At 39.5% G+C, this 21,644-nt stretch overlaps 1 protein-coding gene across 8 annotated transcripts in view; it reads right to left on the bottom strand.

The window, feature by feature from the left end:
• Positions 1-21,644, bottom strand: part of fat3a (FAT atypical cadherin 3a) — a 71,834-nt gene that overhangs the window by 3,265 nt on the left and 46,925 nt on the right. For 2 of the 8 annotated variants that reach the window (XM_028045060.1, XM_028045062.1), the window contains 7 exons: positions 21,042-21,288; positions 17,598-17,751; positions 16,484-17,196; positions 15,870-15,971; positions 9,511-9,570; positions 8,400-8,435; positions 58-111 (listed from right to left, as the gene is read on the bottom strand). In XM_028045060.1, coding sequence (XP_027900861.1) covers positions 58-111; positions 8,400-8,435; positions 9,511-9,570; positions 15,870-15,971; positions 16,484-17,196; positions 17,598-17,751; positions 21,042-21,288 — 1,366 coding nt within the window. The remainder of the gene's footprint in view (positions 1-57; positions 112-8,399; positions 8,436-9,510; positions 9,571-15,869; positions 15,972-16,483; positions 17,197-17,597; positions 17,752-21,041; positions 21,289-21,644) is intronic. The other 6 variants (XM_028045061.1, XM_028045067.1, XM_028045065.1 and 3 more) reach the window with 4 other exon arrangements.

Genomic DNA, 21,644 nt, shown 5'->3' with positions numbered 1-21,644 from the left:
CATAGAGTTGAGAGACAGATAAACTGCAGTTCTTCTCCCATCTGAAAACACACTTACTGATATTCTTCGATTGTATACCAAAGTGACTGAGTGGTTCCATATTACCAAATACTGAGAGAAAGAGACAGAAAGGTACATTTTTAGGCCTGCAAATGTGAAACACAACAATATCGTTCATGTTATCTCGGAACTACAGAACTGGTCAGAACCGAGAGATCATGTGACTTCTCAGTTAAAATGAACATTTTGCCACAAATCAGCTTTCTTTTCTCTTTGCTACCTTCCTGTCCCAGTCTAAATTACTTTAAGGACTCACACTCTATGCTGTCCACATTTATGTGGAGTGGGAGACGACCTCGGACTCATCTGAAAGCACTACAGTGACCAAAACTGCGTGGGGGTTTGACGGTACCAGACTTCTTATGTGGTGATCACCCATGCTTTTCAACTCTCCTGGTCATGACTGGGTACAAACTCATTTGGTGACACATATATCATCCTCAATGCCTTTGTTCACTTCAGGATTAAAGCCACGGTTCTCCCTCACATCATCATTATCTTACTTTGTGTACTTTCAGCTAAGATCAGCCTTTAAAAAAAAACACATGAAGGCTAATGAAGGCTTTTGTCTAAACTTAGGCGAGACACAAGCCAGATGTTTTTGTCTCTGTAAAAGTTAAACATGTTGGGTTCAGATGTTCCGGAAAAGAGTTGTATTTTTCTTCAAAAAAGTCTGTTCTACGTATTAGTTTAAAACTTGATCAGTTGTCTATTATTGTTGAAAATAACTCTTGTGTAGACCCCCATTCAGTGTTTTTGGTTTTCTTTACATCTTTGGTTTAAGCACATGTAACCAGACTGATTAAATACAATTATCATTAATTAAAGCTTATTAATGCCAATTCATTCCTTCTTTAGGTTAATCATCAGTGTAAAAAGAAAAACCACTGCAGGTCTACAGTAAAACGACACTGAGGCTTGAATGAATGACCTTTGATGGTGTTAGCTGTTGAATTGAGTTTTTAAGTTGTTTTCCAGCTTCAGTAATTGATAATAGTCCAAGTTCTTTGAAAAAAAAAGCAAATCTGTTTTAAAAACACCCAAATCCTTTCTGTGCATTTTTAAAACATGTTTTTGTCTGTTAGATTTTGCCGTAATAGAGAAGTTTTTGTGTGAATTTTCTAATACTTTATTATAGAGACATGGTAAAAATGTCTGCTAAGAGACTTTCTGCTGCAAATCTGTTGATTTACTCATTAGAGATGTGGACATTTACAGTTATTTAAATCAAGTTCTGAATAACTTATATATATATATATATATATATATAGAGAGAGAGAGAGAGAGAGAGAGAGAGAGAGAAAGCCACCCAATGAGAGAATTCTCTCTCATTCGGGTCGTGAGAGAGAAAATCACGACCCGAATGACAACCAGACCTCCTCGGCGCCAATTACAACGGCTGAGTGAAGTACCATCAGAGATCATTGAGAATGTGAATGCAGCATTGAGAACAATCCCTACCAACACCATAACAGAAACCAATGAGCTGATCTACAACTCAGCATCAGTGATCCTTGAGACACTTGGCTATAAAAGCAGCCATGAGACCCAATACCCACCATGGAAAAGACGGTTAGAGGCTAAAATCAAGGTAACAAGGAGGGAAGTGAGCCAATTGTCAGAGCTCCACAAGGGTAAAATGAAAAGACCAGTACCCAGAAAGTACAGGCAGATGCCCATACCTGAAGCACTTGAGACTGCCAAACAGAGGCTCCAAGCCTTGGCCAGCCACCTAAAGAGATACACAAGGGAGAATGAATCCAGAAGGATTAACCGGCTCTTCTCCACTCAACCAGCTAAGGTGTACTCTCAATGGCAGGGTAATAACAAGAGTAGACCCACCAAGGCTGGAGACTGAACAATACTGGAAAGGCATATGGGAAAGGGAGGCGTCCCACAACAGCAATGCACAGTGGTTGATCTCTCTACGAGAGGACCATAATAACCTCCCTGAGCAAGCCTTGGTAACCATCACTGTGACAGATGTCCAAGAAAGAGTCTCAGGTATGAAAAACTGGACAGCACCACCAGGGCTTGACATGATCCATGCCTACTGGCTAAAGAAACTCACTGCCCTCCATGAGCGACTGGCAGGCCAAATGAACCAGCTGCTACAAAGTGGGACTCACCCTGAATGGTTAACTGAAGGGCGGACAATCCTAATGCAGAAGGATCCATCAAAGGGTCCAGTCCCACCCAACTACCGACCAATAACCTGCCTCTCCACAACATGGAAGCTCATGTCAGGCATCATATCATCGGCCAAGATAAGCAAACACATGGATAAACACATGAGCACGGCACAGAAAGGTATCGGTGTAAATAGCAGAGGAGCCAAACACCAACTCCTCGTAGACCGCACAGTTGCCCGAGACTGCAAAACCCGACACACCAACCTGTGCATGGCTTGGATTGATTACAAGAAAGCCTATGACTCAATGCCGCATACTTGGATCATTGAATGCTTAGAGATGTATAACATCAACAGGACTCTGAGAGCCTTCATTGCAAACTCGATGAGGCTGTGGAAAACCACCCTTGAAGCCAACTGCAAACCACTTGCACAAGTGTCCATCAAATGTGGCATATACCAAGGAGATGCTCTGTCCCCGCTACTGTTCTGCATAGGCCTGAACCCCCTCAGCCAAATTATCAACAAGACTGGCTACGGATACCGACTCAAAAATGGGGCCAACATCAGTCGCCTTCTCTACATGGATGACATCAAGCTGTATGCCAAGAGTGAGCGAGACATCGACCCACTAATCCACACCACCAGGATCTACAGCACGGACATTGGGATGTCATTCGGACTAGAGAAGTGTGGTCGGCTGATCACCAAGAGGGGGAAGGTCATCCGCACAGAAGGGGTCTCATTCCCAGAAGGAACAATAGCAGACGTAGAGGACAGTTACAAGTACCTAGGTATACCACAAGCAAATGGCAACCTCGATGAGGTCACAAGAAAAGGAGCCACAGCTAAATACCTCCAATGAATAAGGCAAGTCCTGAGAAGCCAGCTCAATGGCAAGAACAAAATCAGTGCGATAAACAGCTATGCCCTGCCAGTAATCAGATACCCTGCTGGAATAATTAGCTGGCCAAAGGAGGAGATAAAAGCCACGGATATTAAGACTAGAAAACTACTAACAATGCATGGAGGGTTCCATCCCAAATCCAGCACCCTGAGACTGTACACGAGCCGCAAGGAAGGAGGCAGAGGACTAGTGAGTGTGAGAACCACAGTCCAGGACGAAACAACTAAGATCCATAAATACATCAGGGACAAAGCCTCAACAGACAATGTGCTCAGTGAATGTCTCAGACAACAGGGAACGGAGGTTGAGGTGCCAGAGATACCATCATGGGAGGACAAGCCCCTACATGGGATGTACCACCAGCAAATAACCCAAGTGGCTGATATCAGTAAATCCTACCAATGGCTGGAAAAAGCTGGACTCAAGGACAGCACAGAGGCCCTCATCCTGGCCGCCCAGGAACAGGCCCTAAACACCAGAGCAATAGAGGCCCAGATCTACCACACCAGACAAGACCCAAGGTGCAGGTTGTGCAAGGAGGCCCCTGAGACAGTCCAGCACATAACAGCAGGGTGCAAGATACTGGCAGGGAAAGCGTACATGGAACGACATAACCAAGTTGCAGGCATAGTGTACAGAAACATCTGTGCAGAATATGGACTGGAAACCCCGAGATCAAAGTGGGAAACACCCCCAAAGGTGGCGGAGAACGCCAGAGCTAAGATCCTGTGGGACTTCCAGATCCAGACAGACAAAATGGTAATGGCGAACCAACCAGACATTGTCGTAGTGGATAAACAACAGAGGAAAGCCGTTGTGGTAGATGTAGCAATACCAAGCGACTGCAACATCAGGAAAAAGGAGCACGAGAAACTAGAGAAATACCAGGGGCTCAGGGAGGAACTGGAGAGGGCCTGGAAGGTGAAGACCACAGTGGTGCCTGTGGTCATCGGGGCCCTTGGGGCAGTCACCCCCAAACTGGACCAATGGCTACAACAGATCCCAGGAACAACATCAGACATCTCAGTCCAGAAATGTGTAGTCCTTGGCACAGCCAAGATACTGCGCAGAACCCTCAAGCTCCCAGGCCTCTGGTAGAGGACCCGAGCTCAGAGGATAAGAACCACCCGTGGTGGGTGAGAAGGGAATTTTTATATATATCAAATCTGAATGTGTTTTATTTTGCCAGTAATTTTGATGTCCTTGACTTCTGGTTTGACACACCAGTTAGTACTGCACTTTGTTTTTACTTTTTATCTGTATTTTGTCTGTTACAAGTAACTTTTACACACAACAGAGGAGATTGTTTTAAGTTAATAATTCCTTAGCATTGATTTTAAAAAGTATTAGTTTGACTGGCAGATTATTTCACTTGTGGGAAAAATATTTTGTTAAAAGTATAATCTGTCAGTGGAACTAATACTTTTAAAAAATTTATATTAAGGAATTATTTACTTTAAAAAGCTCCTATCTTGCTGAAAAATTACTTGTAAGTTAGTTTTGTCTTACTTCATGTACTAAAAAACTGGACCAAAACTACTTGGTCAGAGTTTGTGTTTTCGAGGTGGATTTATTACGTTTTAACAAATCGAGAAATAAAAAAGCAATTGGCTGAGTTTTATTTTATAATATCAGAATGCCACGCTTTTCAAATATTTATAATGAAAAATTGTTTCAAAAAATCTTTCTGCTTAAACTTTACAATTATGCTCATTAAAATTCAAACGTTTAAAATCAGTGTAAAAGTTGTGGTGCGTCTCTCTGCTCCTCTGTGAGGGCAGCCAGTAAATGCAGGAACCCTCTTTATTGATGCCAAACATGTCGTCCAGCAGCTTTGGAGAAGAATTATAGACTATTTTGAGAGGAATGAGAAGCTGCAAGAAGAGAACGAGCAGCTGCTGAAGACTGTGGAAAGTCTCAGGAAAAAACTCGAGCGCCTCAACCGAAATGACAAAGCAAGCAGATGGCAAGCGAAGAGCAACATCCTTGTGGAATCAAACGAGTACTACAGGAACCAGATAAGAAAACTGAATTCAGAATTGGACAAAGCAAACTCATCAGAACAGCAAATTAAATGCGATTATAGTGAGCTGTTGAGATATAGGATGACACTGGAGCAGAAACAAGTAGCACTGAAAAAAAAATTTGCGGATGATTTGAAAGAAAAGAATAAAGAACTGGACTGGCTTAAAAGACAAAATAAAGAGCTGAATAAAGAAATGGTAGCTCTGAAGATAGAGCACGAGAGAATAAAATCCAGGGTGGCAGAAAAAGACAATGATGATCCACAAAGAGCAGAGAACCCAGAGAACACACCCAAAGAGACGGCGAAACCATCAATGTTTCACAGAGTGGGCCGTATTTTTATGGACATGTACCAGTCGGGAACGTTACGATATTGGGTGCCACCCTGGATTTTTTAAATACAGAAGAGGATCTGGACATGTAAGTTTAAATGACAAATTCTAACATTGCTGTGAAAATAGCAGTTATAATGTCATTTTGGTTCAGGCTCAGTGCTCAGTGATGCTTTTCACATTTTATTTATATGTCTGAATGAATGTGGATTTACTTAATGAAGAGAAACAAGTTAAGACTTAACTGTGTCCCCAGGGGTGAATTAATTGACAATGAAGAAGGAAATCAATGAAACAAAAGGTTATAATAATGGAAGGAAAGTTAGTGGTATCTGCAATTTGTATCGATTAGTGCTTATATTATAGGTGCACAAGTGGACCTTAATATTCTTAAAAGTTTAAAATAAGGGCAAGTTGTATATCTCAGGTTACATGAGTCGACTAGCTGGAGAATTCAGTGTGCGTGGTAATGACATAATAGGTTATAACCTAAGTCTACTGGAAAATTATACATTTCTTACTTAAAAAGTATGCAAACCAATTGCCCTAACAAAACCATTTACAGCAATATAAATAAAAGAAAGTTACATTATGGATTTATGTATTGCAAACTCGAAATAATTTTTTCTGCATAGTACATTAACTAAGCAACAAAACCCTGGTGATATGAATTAGACGTGATTAATGTATGTGGTCTAGTTTATCCATGGTAACAGTACTATTTAACCTGAAGTGTTATTCTCAGCAGATTGCTTTCCGGTATCAACGACAAGAGCAATATAGTTAGATACAGTAAAAACAAAGCAGGTTCAATGGAATATATTATATTTCAACACTGATCTTAGTTGTAAACACATAAAACCTTCTCTTGGTTGCAGGTTTACTTAAGCATAAAAAGAGCAACGTCCTGAACACTAAGCATTAACCCTTACAATCCAAATCCTCGTTAATTGAATTACAGTATAGGGAGCATGATCATTACTATAATTACACATTACCACAAATAATAGAGAGATTTTGGGGGAAATCTGAAATATGATGTTTTAACCTTCACTATTTGATAACCTTCACAGACCAGTGAGTTGACGGCGCCTGGCTCAATGAGAAATAAAAGGAAGTGATTTGTATTAACACTGTGAGTACCAGAGAAGGGTCCTATGTTAACATTTCTACCTTTGGAGCCCAGAGACGGGTCGACTGACCTGAAGGATTTTAGCTATATTTGGTTATTTTAGCTATAACCAGTTTTGCATGATTTTCCACTCCTCCTTTCTGGCCTGACGGTCAATGGCCACGTTTACAATTGAAAAAGGGATGCTAATTTGAGCCATCAGAATCGTCAGTTTGGACTCAGGTCTTTTGACCCTCTTTCGGGACTTATTTATGACTGTTGTCATAAAGTGTCATTTGGTAAATCATGACACTTTTAATACCAAGTTGACATCATTCAAAATGTCTTTGTTATGACAACTTGACATTAACCAAGAAATCATGATCTGACATAAATGTGTTATAAAAGTATTACTGATTAAACTTTTAAAAAATTATGTAGCTTTATGTTATTAAAGCTAAAGTTTAATCTTTAATCACTTTGTATTAAAAGTGTCATGATTTACCGAATGACACTTTATGACAACAGTCAAATATTCATGAAGACTTACTCATGTTCATAACAGGTGTTATGTCATGTTTATGACGATGTCATGACAGTCTTATTCACAACCTGTCAAATAAAGTGTTACCAATATTTCATATCTGAGCGTTAGAAACCCATTCCACTCGAAGCTCCTCCGCCTCAGACTGCAGAGACGGAACAACCAGTCCTGACCTCTTGACCTCAGCACGGCTCAGGCAGGCTGTCCGTTTCATCTGATAAGGTAAGAACAGGTCTCCTTTTAAAAGAAGATCTCTTAAATTAAAACCCACAAGGTTTTAATTGATTTCTTTGTTTTTATTACCTTTATATTTTCCTTGTTTGATATCCACGTGTGAAATAAAGTGAAGTTGGATTGACATTGAATTGTGCCACTTGTTTATTAAAACTCTTTCTTTTTTCTGTATTTTGTTAAATCTGACACGGAGCTGTATTTAGAACAATGATGCATATAATATACTGCAGTTTCTCTAATTTACTTATGTTAGCAGGGGTTGATGAGGGGCATCACACATGGTTTGGTCTGAAGCAGTGTTAGTTACTGTTATTGCCCCCCTCATGTTCCATACAACTTCAAAGGCATCAAAGAAGAAGAGAATTTAAAGCAAAAACAGTGATAAATAAAATAAGATTGTTTCCATGTGCTGTATAAAAAAATAGGAATTATGACATGGCTGAAGCAGCGAATGGATTTATCAGACAACTGGAGAAGCAACTGGTCCCAGTCTGACCAGTACACAGAGGAACAACATGATGTATCCAGAACCTGCGACACGACAGCGACGCAAAGTACAAAAGGCTGCAGGACGTAGACAAAATAATTCCACTTCCAGTGAAAAGGTGGAAAAATAAATAAGTTACTAAAACAAAGTGATTGCTCTATTTGAAAATGACAAGAAATGTTTCGAATGTTTTAGAATAATATCATTATTATCCTTTTTAATCTAATTTCTTTAGTTCAACCAAATATGTTCCAAACAGAGGAGTCTCTAGCAGAGGACAAAAGATTGAGTAAAACTGGACAGACACTGAGATAAGAGTAGCTACAGCCATCATAAGAGTCTGATCAAAGTCCAAATCATCAGCGTTATACTTCAAAAACAAAATCTCTTCAGCCTCAGAGCTCAAACCAGTAATTACAACTAACAGTCTAATAACGGTCAGATTTTTGGGTGTACTGTAGAACGGAAACCATTTGAACTTGGTAATTATTATTTTGTCTACTCACTGCTGTACACCACCAGACAGAGAGACAGGGACAACAACAGACAGACTCAACCAACAAGTCACCTCTATTGTAGGTTTCACCACGGTCCATAACTGACACTGTCAGATGGAAGAAGAAGAAAACACAGCAACTTTTAGCTTTAGATCATGACCACATAAATATTGATTCCTCGGGATCCTGAATTATTGCTGTTTGACCTCTTGTAATATTAAAACTAATGTAACTTAAAGTGCCAGCTAAACCTATAGGCACAGCTGCTAAGCACACTATATATAAAACATCCTCAAAATGTGTTACTTCAAGGTAGAAGAAGAATCTCCAACAGAAACAGTTTTAAGAATTGAATTTGAGAGAATGTACTGCATGTGGAAAACATCGGGAGCTCAGGCGTTTAGCACAGGCATGCTGTGGAAGCCGATCACCAAGGCAACCATTAGATGCTACTTTCGTGTCCTCAGTTGTTTGAGATTGATGCTAGAAAGAACGTGTGTCCTCCCAGAGCAAACAGGAACCAGTGCAGTATGCTCCACTCTTTAAAAAGAACTCTGCTTTCAGCAAATTGAAGTGAGTTTTTTGGGGGGCTCTGTATAGCATGCCATGTTTGGACCATAGAGAAAAAAGCCACTAATTAATTAGAAGTTTTTAAAATTGATTAGGTAAAAAGAAAAGCATAAATTCTAAAAATAAATACTTTACACATTGAATCAGGCTAACGTGATAGTTAGGGGAAGCAGCATTTATGCTACTGGTCATTTAGAGAAAAACAACATTCTGTTTACACTGAATAAATCTAGCTAATTTAAGTATTGGATTAAATTAGGTATTGGATTAAAGAGCCTTTGTGCTCTTTCACAAATGTGACATTATGCTGCTGTAATAATAATAATAATAATAATAATAATATGCAGACCAGACATCACATCCCTGGTGTACTGCAACTTTTACATGTGTCTCTACTTCAATAATAACCAAATCCAAAAATCAGATCATTGGTGGAACCTGAAACACCTGACAAATCTATAAGCTGCAGGATAATGGCCGCCTTGGCCTGGACGGAACGGGGCGAGTTAGAGGAGTTTGGCTCTGGTTGACTAACTGCTAACAGTGGACATCTGAAGGATCCGAGGACTGGAACAGCAAGTGAAGAGACACAAGAAAGATAAGACATGGTACCTTCACTTTCGATTGTGTCAACTGCATCGTTGACCAGTCGAATGACAGTCACAATGGAGGCTTGAAGAGGGAAACAAGGAGCAGATACATTTTTAAAATAGTCGACATTCATAAAGAAACAAAGCTCAACATATTGTTGATGAGGGCTGAGCCTCACTCTGACCAACAGTTATGTTTCTTTCTATCTTCTTTTAGAGGAAATGTACAATTTTACATCATCAACACAGATACCTGGTGCAAGCAGGTGCAGCAGATGATGTACAGTTAGGCCTGTCACGATAACAAATTTTGCTGAACAATTAATTGTCTCAAAAAATTATTGCGATAAACGATAATATTGTTTGAAGACCTTTTTACACTGATTTAATGGAAATGATGTAATAATGCAGGTGATTTCCTGCCAAAGTTAGATACACTTTATTTTCAAAAGAACACTAAACACTGAAACTGATAAACAAAATTAACAAAACAACCAAAAACAAAAATAAAATGGATTCTCAGTCTCCATTAACAAAAAATGCACTTGAAAAAAAACAACTAAACATCATAAAGCCAAAGTGGAAATAAATACTACATTCAACCAAAGGACTGCAGATTATGAAGTCTGTATATTATGTTGCCCTTCAGTAATAATCAGATTTAAATAGAGAAGATGGGCACATCGACTACCTGATGCAATAGTTCACACTACATGATTTTTTGCTCCTATTTTTCCCTTACGATTTTGTAACCGATCCTCCTGTAGTGTGTGGTGTGTTACGGTAGATCAGGGGGCTCAATACGTCGATCATGGGAAGGTTTTGAGTTGATCTCGACAGTTGGTGACAAACTGAACGCTGCCAGGACGATGAGACCAGAACTTCCTCTACTGACGCGCTTATCAAAATATTCACTAAGATCCTAAACGTTTGTAGCTTCATTAAAGAATAATAATTTTTTTAAAAAATCAACAAAACCTGTTAAAATTTATATTCTCAGTAATTATTGTTTCAACAAGGTGTTGCACAATTCAGTGCCTTTCAGTTCCATTAACAACAAAAAAAGGCGACAAACACAGACTGACTAGCAGAGCAAGAGTTTACATTAGCTAATCAACCAATAATCGAGAAATAAATATCAAGCCTGGAAACTTGACATCGTAACGGACTGAATGTTACATTTTTAACGTCGCTGCTCCGTTGCGGGGCTCAGGCGGTTGCCACGGCAACGAGTGTGCTTAACAACAAAGAGAGAGAGAGAGCGAGAGAGAGTGTAAAACGGTAGGAGAATCTCACTGAGGAAGAAATATACTGCATTAGGTTTTCTATCACTTTATTATTTCTGCTATAACTGATGTATATTCGCATGTAAAATAAGTCAATAAAGTTTAATTTACAATTTTTATGTCTTCGTGTCATGAGGTAGATCTCAGCCGGCTGGTGAGAGAAAAAGTAGATCTTGGTCTCAAAAAGTTTGAGCACCCTGCGGTAGATCGTCGTTGCCGCTCTGATCTAAATCAGGGTTTTTCCCCGACTGGGAGCTTAAGGCAGCCCATTGAATGTGACAGGTAGCCAATCAGAAAGCGTGGATTCTCCTCCGTGTTTTCTGAGGGGAAATTACAGAGGGGAATCCCAAACAGCTGACACGAGGCAACCCGAAGTCCAGCGGATATTGATACGTGGATATGTAACCCACATAAAGTGGGTATGCCTCTTTAAGAAACGGAGGTTAAGGAGGCTGGTGGTCTACTTGGCCAATTGGAAGCTTAGTTTTCAAAGTGTCTGAACCAATCAGAATGCAGACTGCCGTTGTGGGTCCCTCCCTTCTCCCCCGGCTCTGCAGCACTGTTGGTTTGCGGGAGAGATTCGAGGTACTGAGACTGCTGAGCTGCGTATGTATTGAGACAGTTAACGTATTATATACAAACTGTATTATATACGAACTGCAAACAAACTCTTTTTGTAAATAGATTTGCTGTTTTATCATCCAACTTCTAAGCTGGAAAATGTTTGAGTATAAAGATTGAACTTCAGTTACTGCCGTTGGAGCCGTTAGCTCTTTCTGGCAGTTGGTTTACCTTATTCTCCGTCCAGCTAGAGGTAAAATGTAACTATAATATGTTTTACTTTCTTATATTATTGAGGTTAAAACATAAAAAAATATGCTTGCTACACTATCTAGTGCCCCACGTGTCCGGACTGGGAGCCACTATACAGTTGTCCCAAACGTTTCGCATTGGGATTGGTCAGGTTTTTTTATTTTGCTGGATTGTTCCTGAGGTGGATTCCTCCGATGACCTTGATGGCAAGCCTTCCCACCTGGACATAGAGAAAGAACCGGATTTCGTCTTTCCTGTTTGGAGTCCTGCTGCACCCTGCGGTGTGGTAGGCAGTTAACACTCACATCTTCACACACAGTTGCTTATGTGTGAGACCACTGACTGACATTTTTCATTCCTAGTATTTTATCCTGGAATTTTGGACATTACCTTTTGGACCGGTTTTTATTTCATACATAACAAACTGCTGTGGTGGAAATTCTTCTCCTGTGAATGATGTTGAGTTAAAATCTGAATTGGAAAGTAATTTGATTAATCTGTTGACTAATACACTTTAGAGTACGGATTACCAGGGTGCACCCAACAGATTTGAAATTGAGAGTTAGCACTTGGCCAAGTATTATTGTTATTAATTTATGTATTTTATTGTGTGTAATTTTATGTTTATAACTTAGTGGATTGTAAATATGTCAACGTTATGTTTTATGTCACTAAAGCAAGGGCGTAGGTTTGGTCTAAGTTTTGGTGGGACCTTACAACTTACTGACCACCCCACCCTCACCCTGTACCGACCATTTTTGACCAGTGGGGGGGGGAGGACCACATTGGCTTAATAACCCCCTCCCCCCAACCATAACCATAACTTGATCATAGATCTTGTGTATACAACCAGATACAGTCATACTCAGCAGAGTTTACTTTTTCCTTTTCAAAATTCAGCAAACATTACAAGTAAGATCAAAAGAAATATCCTCTGGATCTACTGATTATGCAACAAACACAATTGCAGATATGAACAAAAAATGACTTCTTGCACTTCAGGAAAAAGATCCAATTGTTGAGGCACTGCTGCCTTGACTTCCCTGGTCACTGGCACTCACACTGACTGCCTCCTATAGAGCAAACAAAGCGTAACCTGGTTTGTATTCACACTAGCTTAACTTAATTGAAGACTAACACTTCAAATGCCATATTTACTGAGATAATTTCACAGTATATTACATATCTGAGAACTAACACCTCACCTGGAGCCCTGAAGCTCCAGCCACCTCTCCATCGTTCTGCTCTGCCCCTTGCTCTGCTGTCTGAGCATCCTATGTGAAAAAGTATTACATAATTAACAGACCTATTCTACCTCACATTCAGTGCTGACCTTACTTAACACTGGACTTTACAACAAATGCGTTGCGTGATAGATATCTAACTTATGGGTCCACTCACTGTACTTACAGCCGAGGTAGTGAAATAACTTCTAATGTCTGTCGTCCTTTTCTTTTTGGGTGGCGACATGGTCTCGGAGACTCATAATAAATGTCAAACTCAGAAGGAGACGCGTTCACTTTCAGCACCATGGACCAAGCTTCCGTTCCGCGTGTGGCCAGCTGGCCGCCGCCTGTTGCAGCCAATCAAAGAACGTAGATCCACGTTCTGTGAGCCAATCGTCATAGTTCATAACAGCGAATTTTAAAATGAATGCTACCACTGCGTAGTACATTGAAATATTAAACTAATCAATGTATATTTTCGTTTATTTATTTTGTTTTTGTTAAAAAATACATATGTTTTTTTTTTTATTAATATGGCAAAAATTGGTCGGGACTATTTTATATCCCTTGAATATTGGTCGTGACATGTCACGACCGTCCATACCCAAACCTACGCCCATGCACTAAAGCCAGTTATTCGTTAAATCCATCCAACTGCCTTTGTGTGTCATTTAAACACCCCACCGTGCTCCGATAGCCGAACCTATTGGCCCATTTACCTAAAATACATACTATACCCTTCTCTACTGTGTTACAGAAACAACATTAATGTTTATTCAACATTTTGTGCAAAGAATATAGAAATGACAAGGGGAGCAGTTGGAGCGAAATTGCTGCTGCAGTTGATAAACCCGGTAACTTTTCAGCTGTTCTTCGTTAACGTGACATAAATGGGTTATAATGATTTTCATTCAGTCAGGACTGACACTAGCCACAAATGCAAAACAGGTAGATTGTAGTAAAGCATTGATTAATGCCTTGTTTTAAAATTAGTTCACTGGACTTGTAGCCATTATTTTGTTCCCATTGTTGGACACCACACGGCAGGAACGGACCCGATCGAACAGTTATAGCTAGGATTTCTGTCGGCTAATGTGTGGTCTGTCAGGTTTTGAAAATGGGCCGACAATCGGCTGACAGCTCTAAGATCGTGTCGTGTGCGCTGGGCTTTACACTAAGGAAATGAGGAAGGGAGGGTCAGTGGAAAGCACCGGAGTTGAGCCTTTTTTTCATTCAGTGTCATTAACAGAAAGAGAAAAAGACCGGAAGAGACGATCAGGTCGATAATTAAAATGACGTAGATCGTTTTAATTTATCGTACGATTAATTGATTTATCGTTTATCGCGACAGGCCTATGTACAGTGTGTTTTAAGGTGCATTCTACCTGCAGTCAACTGTACAGAATGGGACAAATCACCAACAGAATGGTGCTTAAAGTTATTTGGGTTTGATCAGGGTTCTGAATCACCTATATGAAGTAAGAGGCAACTGGCCCAATCGAGGAATTAATGAAATAAGGGGGGAAGTAAAGTTTTCCAAATAAATCATCCAAAACACTGAATTAATTGGAGAAATAAACAGATTTGGAATGATAATAAAGTGGGCTTGAAAGGATACAATCATAGTAAACATAAAGTAATGCCCTTTAAACCCCAGGATTCCTCAGATTTTGCATGGCTTCACAATTCTTTGAAGCCAAAAATTTTTCTTCTTTGGCTTCATCTTTTAAATGTGACATTCTGGAATCTGTGATGTCTGTGTTTGGCCAGCCAGGTTAGGCTGAAATCATTTCACAACCTGAAAAAGGGCCAGATGTTTTAGAAATGCCAGATTTTACTTTCTTTATAGCAGGTGAGTACACATGATGCCACCTGGGTGTGGAAGTGGTGAGGAGCTGAAAGACCTGATGCAACAGCAGCTTTTAGCACAGTGTCCTGAGACACGCAGCTGAATGATATAAAATACCGAAAGCAAATCACATTTAATGAAGATGAGCCATAAGAGCAACACACAAGCTGAACCTGCCTGTCATGAAGGCGTGACTGCCACTTTTCTAAATCTAATCAAGCGGTTTGTCTCGAAACAAAACTGCTTGATTGGTAAAGTTTAATGTCTGAACTTTACCATGAGCAACACTGGAGTTTATTTTTCTTTCATGTCACTTCCAACAGGAGAACATTAAAACCTCTTCATCCTCAGCTAATGGAAACTTTGTCTCCTAAACCTCCATCATGCTGCCATGTTTGCACTAAATGATTATTACATGTCTGTAGGGGCTGATGCTGCAAAGTACAATTATTTGCTGTAAATGACAGTAACTGTTGGAAACATTTTGCATGTTAAGCTTATATAGCCAGAGACTATAAACATGTTGCAGTGGATGTAAGCACTGTATTATTTCATTTTGAGATTTTTAAAAAATTATTTTTCATTTAGAAAATTAACGGAAACAGCACTACTACTCAGAAAATATTTGTGAAAACTTGGAATATTGTTAACTTGGAAAACTCTGCATTTTATTGCCGAGTTTTATTGGCAATAAATAAAACTCGGCATTTAGTTATTGCCAACAAATGCCGAGATCCAAACTACCTGCAGAATCCAGACGTCCTACATAAAACTTCAGAACCACTATGTGTATTCAAATAATGGCCAGACATTACTGTGTATAATCAATGGCAAGAATAAATTAAAACAGCATCATTTTAAATTCACAGTTGCAACTCTTGTATATATATCTATATATATATATATATATATAATTACTCAAACTTTTAAAATTGTGTCCTGTAAAGTTAACAACTCACTGAAATCCTGTCTGAGTTTCACTTTCATGACTTGGACTTCTCAGTAAACAGTAGAAGCCGGAAGCTAACCTCAATGAAAGCTGATGCAAATGTTGGCTCTGATGTGGGCAATTCTCAAATACAGGGTCGAGTTGCTTTAGCCAAATAAAGAACAAGCAAATGAAGCTTTGAAAAAACAAAACAAAAAAAAAGCCACACATGACTGTTATGAAAAACACAACTTTGTGGAAGTGAAGGATGAGTCTCACCGTTATCCTCACAGGAGTCAGACTGGAATGAACTCAGGGACTGGGCCTCCGAGTTGCTGCCTGAAAAACACGTGTCGCCCTCTGCTATGTTGACCACTTTATCTGCAGGAATAGATCAAAATGTGAAATTCATTAACCTTAAAACTCTAATGAAGAAATTGCACGTTGCACAGGAAGCTACTAATAACAAATATAAGGTGTCAGCCTTATATACAAACTGAATAAGAAAGGTTCAAATCTAGTTCGGTTAAATATAAAACAAGCGGCACTTTACAAAGTTCTTCCAGTAGAAATGATATTTTTCCAGTATAAATGTTTAAGATGTTGGTCACATTGTTACTTCCCCAGTGCTACCGTTACATCGTACCAAGATGTTGTGTCAAGGAAGGAGTCAAAAACTTTTTGAAGTCAGAAAAACTCTCAGCCTGAGAGTTTACTTAGTCATTCATCACTCTGTCTGAGGACGTGGTGATGACCTCACACACAGTGATGTATGGAAATCCTCCAATTTTTGCCTAAAACAACTGAGGGGGGCAAAAAATGACTTCAGCCATTATTTTCGGAAGGTGACAATATTCACTCTGCTGCACACGGTACTTTACTTGCTAACTCACCATCGTCGCTGGCCAGCGGGCTCTTGCGTATGGAGTCACATTCTGAGCGACATGGTGAGACGGGGGGCAGGTTGGGGGCCACGCTGCACACCACCACCCCTCTCCTTATGGTTCCAGGGAGAATTCTTGGTGATTCCGGGTGAAAGGTGCTCATCTCTGTGTGATCCAGGGTGTGTTTCTCTGACAGCTTCTCCAGCTTCGAGAGTGGGTCTCCTTGGAAACAAGGTGTGTATGCCATGGGTCTCACCGGCACCTGTGGCGGTCCAATTATGCCAACCCCTCCCATCAAGGTGGGCTGTATACCTGACTCTGAATACAGGTTCTGGTGGTCTCCAGGGCTGCAGTGTAAAGTCTTTAATGGAACACAGTTGGCCTTGTTGAGAAGTGCTGCAGTGGCTGGGTCCTGGACCAGAGACAGATTGTTCCTTGAGTAGTTCTTATTAAAAACCTTCTTGCGGAAAGCAATAAAGAGGACGATGAGGACGATGATGACGAAAAGCACTCCGGTAATGCCGATCAGCTCCTCCTTGCCAACCACAGCATGACCGGCCTGCATGTCTGGGACGACAACGGGTCGCAGAGTGCAGCGCTGGCCCACAAAGCCAGGCGTGCAGTTACAGTAGAAGGAGCCGGGGGTGTTGATGCAGGTGCCTCCGTTCTCACATTCCCCCTCAGGGTTGTTTCGGTCACATTCATTCACGTCTTCCTCACACCTGCAAGATGAGTGAAATGAGGAAACATTTGTTAGAGTAAACTGAATGGCTTAGTACCACAATACATTAAAGACTGACTGACTGACTGATACAAAAAGTATTTTTGATATTTTGATTTTGTGACAAAGAAGATATCTAAGTCACCCTTCTCCAATGTGAAAAAGTAATAAATCAGGAATTAACTGTAACTACTTGACAACTTTCAGAATCAGGAAATCACTTAAATAGAACTTTTTTGACTGCATGAAGCAAAACTTCCTGATCTGAAGAAAAACTAAGAGCACAGAAACTCAATCCGGGACAGTCTAGAAAGGGTTACAAAGTGTTTGTTGTGATGATTCATTGAGCAGTGCTCTTCATGCTCTTCATGTTACAATTTGGGTGTTTGGGTTGGAACTTACATGAGGCCCCTGAAGCCTCTCCTGCAGCTGCAGAGGAACGCGTTACCGATGGGTTTACACACACCGCTGTTCTGACACGGGTTGGGAACACACACCGTTACCTCCATTTCACAGTTACCTCCAGTGTACTGGGGATTACAACTACATGTAAACCCTGAAAGACACAATGGGGAGAAGAAGAAAGAGTGATGATGCATTATATTAAGTACACCAGAGGTGTGTGTGCTACAACTCACTTAGATTCATGCTATATCTCAGACTATACATTCACAAAAGAAGAAAAATCCAGAAAAAATGGGTAGATCAAAAATTGTAAAAACGTGTAAACCACCAAAAACTGCAACTTGACATACAGTAGATAATATTAACATTAAAAAATTATCTCACATCACCATAGAACACCATTAAAATGATTTCTGTGAGTATAAATATTATAAATAAACATCCATATTTATTTACATAATATACAATATATTATTTATTTGTCAGCCACAAAGAGAGGATGTCACTGTGATAACTGAGAGTGTAACTGACTACATTAGCTTCTGTGTGGACAACATCACCAGAACAGTGACATACGTCCCTGGATCACCAGTGAGCTAAAGGAAATGTTAAACAACAACAAAAAGAATATTTAGGGAGCAAGACAAGGAGTTATTAAGGAGTATGAAGAAGCAGCTCAAAGTCAAGATTAGTGACAGCAAGGAGGTGTAGGAAGAAGCTGGAGAGTAAACTACAAGGACTAGTTTAGATGTGTGAGATGAGAGTAAACTACAAGGACTAGTTTAGAGGTGTGAGATGAGAGTAAACTACAAGGACTAGTTTAGAGGTGTGAGATGAGAGTGAACTACAAGGACTAGTTTAGAGGTGTGAGATGAGAGTGAACTACAAGGACTAGTTTAGATGTGTGAGATGAACTACTTGTAGTTTACTCCTTGAGCTGTGTGGTCAGAGATGAAGAAGACCACTGGCTTCAAGCAAAGGGAGGGTCAGATAGATGTAAGTCTGGACAGAGCAAAGGAGCTGAACACATTCTGCAACAAGTTCAGATCAGGAACAAGCTCATCATCCTCATCATAATCATCATCATCCTCATCCTTTCTGCCCCCAGCCAAGCAGACTCTCACCCTCCTTACATGTCCTATTGTTCACATCAGTCATTGATTTTTCTGTTTCTACAAGTTTGTCTTCAACCAAACCAAGAGACGCTGGACTGCCTCTCCCTGCCATGTTTCTATATCTAGCAGTCAGGAGAAGAGGGACCTGGAGGGCCGAAGAGGCAGGAACAAGTGCTCAGCTAAATTAAAAGATCACACTCATGAAACAGAAGCTATCACATCCAGCTCTTGATTATTTTCCACGCAAACTGAAATGTATGAAGGAAGCAGCACAGTCACATGCGTGGGCACAGTTGTACACATCTAAATGTTTTTGAGTGCCGCAATGTACAGAATTTGTCCCTATGCTAACTTTTAGTGTGAAAGCTGCACACTTGATTGTGAATGATGCCTGGTATCCAGGATTTGGAAATCAGTGATCAGTTCAGGATGAGTCACCCAGCTGGTCGATCCTTGTTCATCAGGGAAAGTTGAGAGGGAAGTTGGTGGATGAGTGATAGAATCTTCCATGAGGACAATGCTTTTACTATGTCACATTATTTTGATAAGACACAGTGTATTCTGCCTTGAAACAACGTCCAGTGTCCAGTAAAACATTTTCCTAGTCTGTCTGTCCATCCATCTTACTGCCAGATCACTATTATTGTAGGTCCTAAAAATGGCTAATCCCGATAATGGGAATACATTATCTATCATCTCATGAAGAAACAGTTCAAACATCCTTCTTCATAAATGCATATGCAACTTTATGACGGGAATACTCTACTTCCTTTGTTAGATGATTAAAAATATTTTTTAAAATGCATGCACATTCAGTATGAGGAATTGCTGAATACAAGCAACCATTGACTGTTGCTACTTGCTGGTCCAGGAGGAGGGATTGCTGCCAGTCAGTGACTCAGTTCTATCTGCTGGGTTTCCCTGGATAAAAAACGTTTTAAAATAATTTGAATAATCATTATTTAAATTATAATAATTAGTAATGCACTGTTTGATACCTACGATCAACTCGAATGTATGTGACTGAATTGCAGTTTTTTTTTTTTTGGTAAAGTGCCTTGAGTCGACATTTGTTATTAATTCAATTTAAAAAGCCACAATAACTTCTCTTTACTGCTATTCTGTAAAAATGGAAACACTGAAACAGGTCTCATCCTGACTCATTCTTGGTTATTAAAGTGCTTCCATGCATAGATAGCTCAGACATAAGCTCTTCTTCAGATCGTGACTGGCTTTTGTTAAGCTCAGTGATAAAAGGAGGGAGGAATCATCTTTACACAGGGGTCTTTTTACATGAGTTCTGAGAGTTAAGAAGCTTAATATATTAGTCATCTGACAAAAGTCAGGAAGAATTTATTCATATAGTACATGTCATACAAACAAGTACAGCTCAAATAAACTCAAACATATTTATGTCTTTCTTTCCCACAATAAAGCTGAAAACTGTCTGCTGCAGAGTTAAAATGTAATTTACTTTAACATTTAATCTGGTCTTGTGAATTTATTCTTATGCTTCACCATATACAGTATTTCTAAAGCAAATGATAGGTAAATATGAAACAGTGATAAAGACCAACAAGAGTCTATTATGATCACAGACCTCACTCGTTGCCTTTTGTCAAAGAGTATGCAAAATACTCTAAAATATAAAAGCATACATTTCCTTTTGAGGTAGGAAGTTAAATTCACCTTATTCTGCGACTCTTTTTTATTATCAGAGTTGGGTAGTAACAAGTTACATTCACTCAATTACATTCACTTGAGTAACTTTTTTGAAAAATGTACAGTGAAGTGTATTTTTACTACGCTGTACTTTTTACTTCTCACTTTGGTAATTTTATTATGAAGTACCCCTACTCTTATTTGTGTAAAATCTCTTAATTCTTTACCCACTGAGTAATAAACAAACATGTTTTAAAGAAAAATTCACCAGACACACACCTTAAAATTTTAGGAGATTTTTATTGAAAGAAAACTGATTTGGAAAATTCTTCTCTTCCCTGATTTCCTTTTTTTTCGTCCTTAAAATACCAATAATTCCACTTAACTTTATATTTTGGTCCTTCTGATGATGCAATTTTTAAATATTAAATGATTGATAATTTGATCAGTTACTCAATACTTGAGTAGACTTTTTACCAAATACTTTTTTACTCTTACTTGAGTAAAACCATGTTGGAGTCATGCTATTTTTACTTAAGTATCATTTTTGGTTACTCTACCTGTCTCTGGATTTTATTATGCTTATGCTGATTTGATTAGTTGAGTAATCACTGCACACAGTGCTGAGTTAGCTCTGCTGTTTCTTGTATTTACTGTTACTCACCACCAGAGGGCAGACTAGTACAGGTAGCGCCATTGCGACAGGGTTGATGATGGCAGGCATCAGGGTAGAGAATGCAGCCGAGCTTCAGCTCCGTTAGTTCCACTACCTCTGCATATTGCGAGCGTTTGTTCTGCAGAGGCAGCTCTTTATTATTCAGCATGACTGAGTCAAGACATCCTTGGAATCCCTCGAACACTCTGGGCTCTTTTTGGGAGACCACAAGGTTACGAGAGTTTGGGGGCTGCACCTGGAAATTAGAAGGTTAGATTTTAAAACATGAACTGAAAGCAACGGAGATCTACATTTATGATATACATTTCTATCTACATTGAAAAAAGAAGAAACATGGTGCAATTTGTTAACATAAACACAACTTCTGTAGAATGACATTATACTAATCTACTTAGACAGCAACTTTCTTTACTCCATTAAAGTGATCAAATAGTAGATTACTCCCTGGTACTTGCTGTGCTTTCATTAGGAAGAAAGACTTAGTACTTAGTACTCTATTCATCTATTACCATACTGTTAGTATTGAACAATGTTACAGTAATTAATGCAGCCAATGGGATCTGTTTAACATGCCTGTCAGACAGAATAAGA

Source organism: Xiphophorus couchianus, chromosome 18 (genome assembly GCF_001444195.1).
Source record: "Xiphophorus couchianus chromosome 18, X_couchianus-1.0, whole genome shotgun sequence".
Lineage (NCBI taxonomy): Eukaryota > Metazoa > Chordata > Actinopteri > Cyprinodontiformes > Poeciliidae > Xiphophorus > Xiphophorus couchianus.
This window is presented reverse-complemented; position numbering and strand designations above follow the sequence as displayed.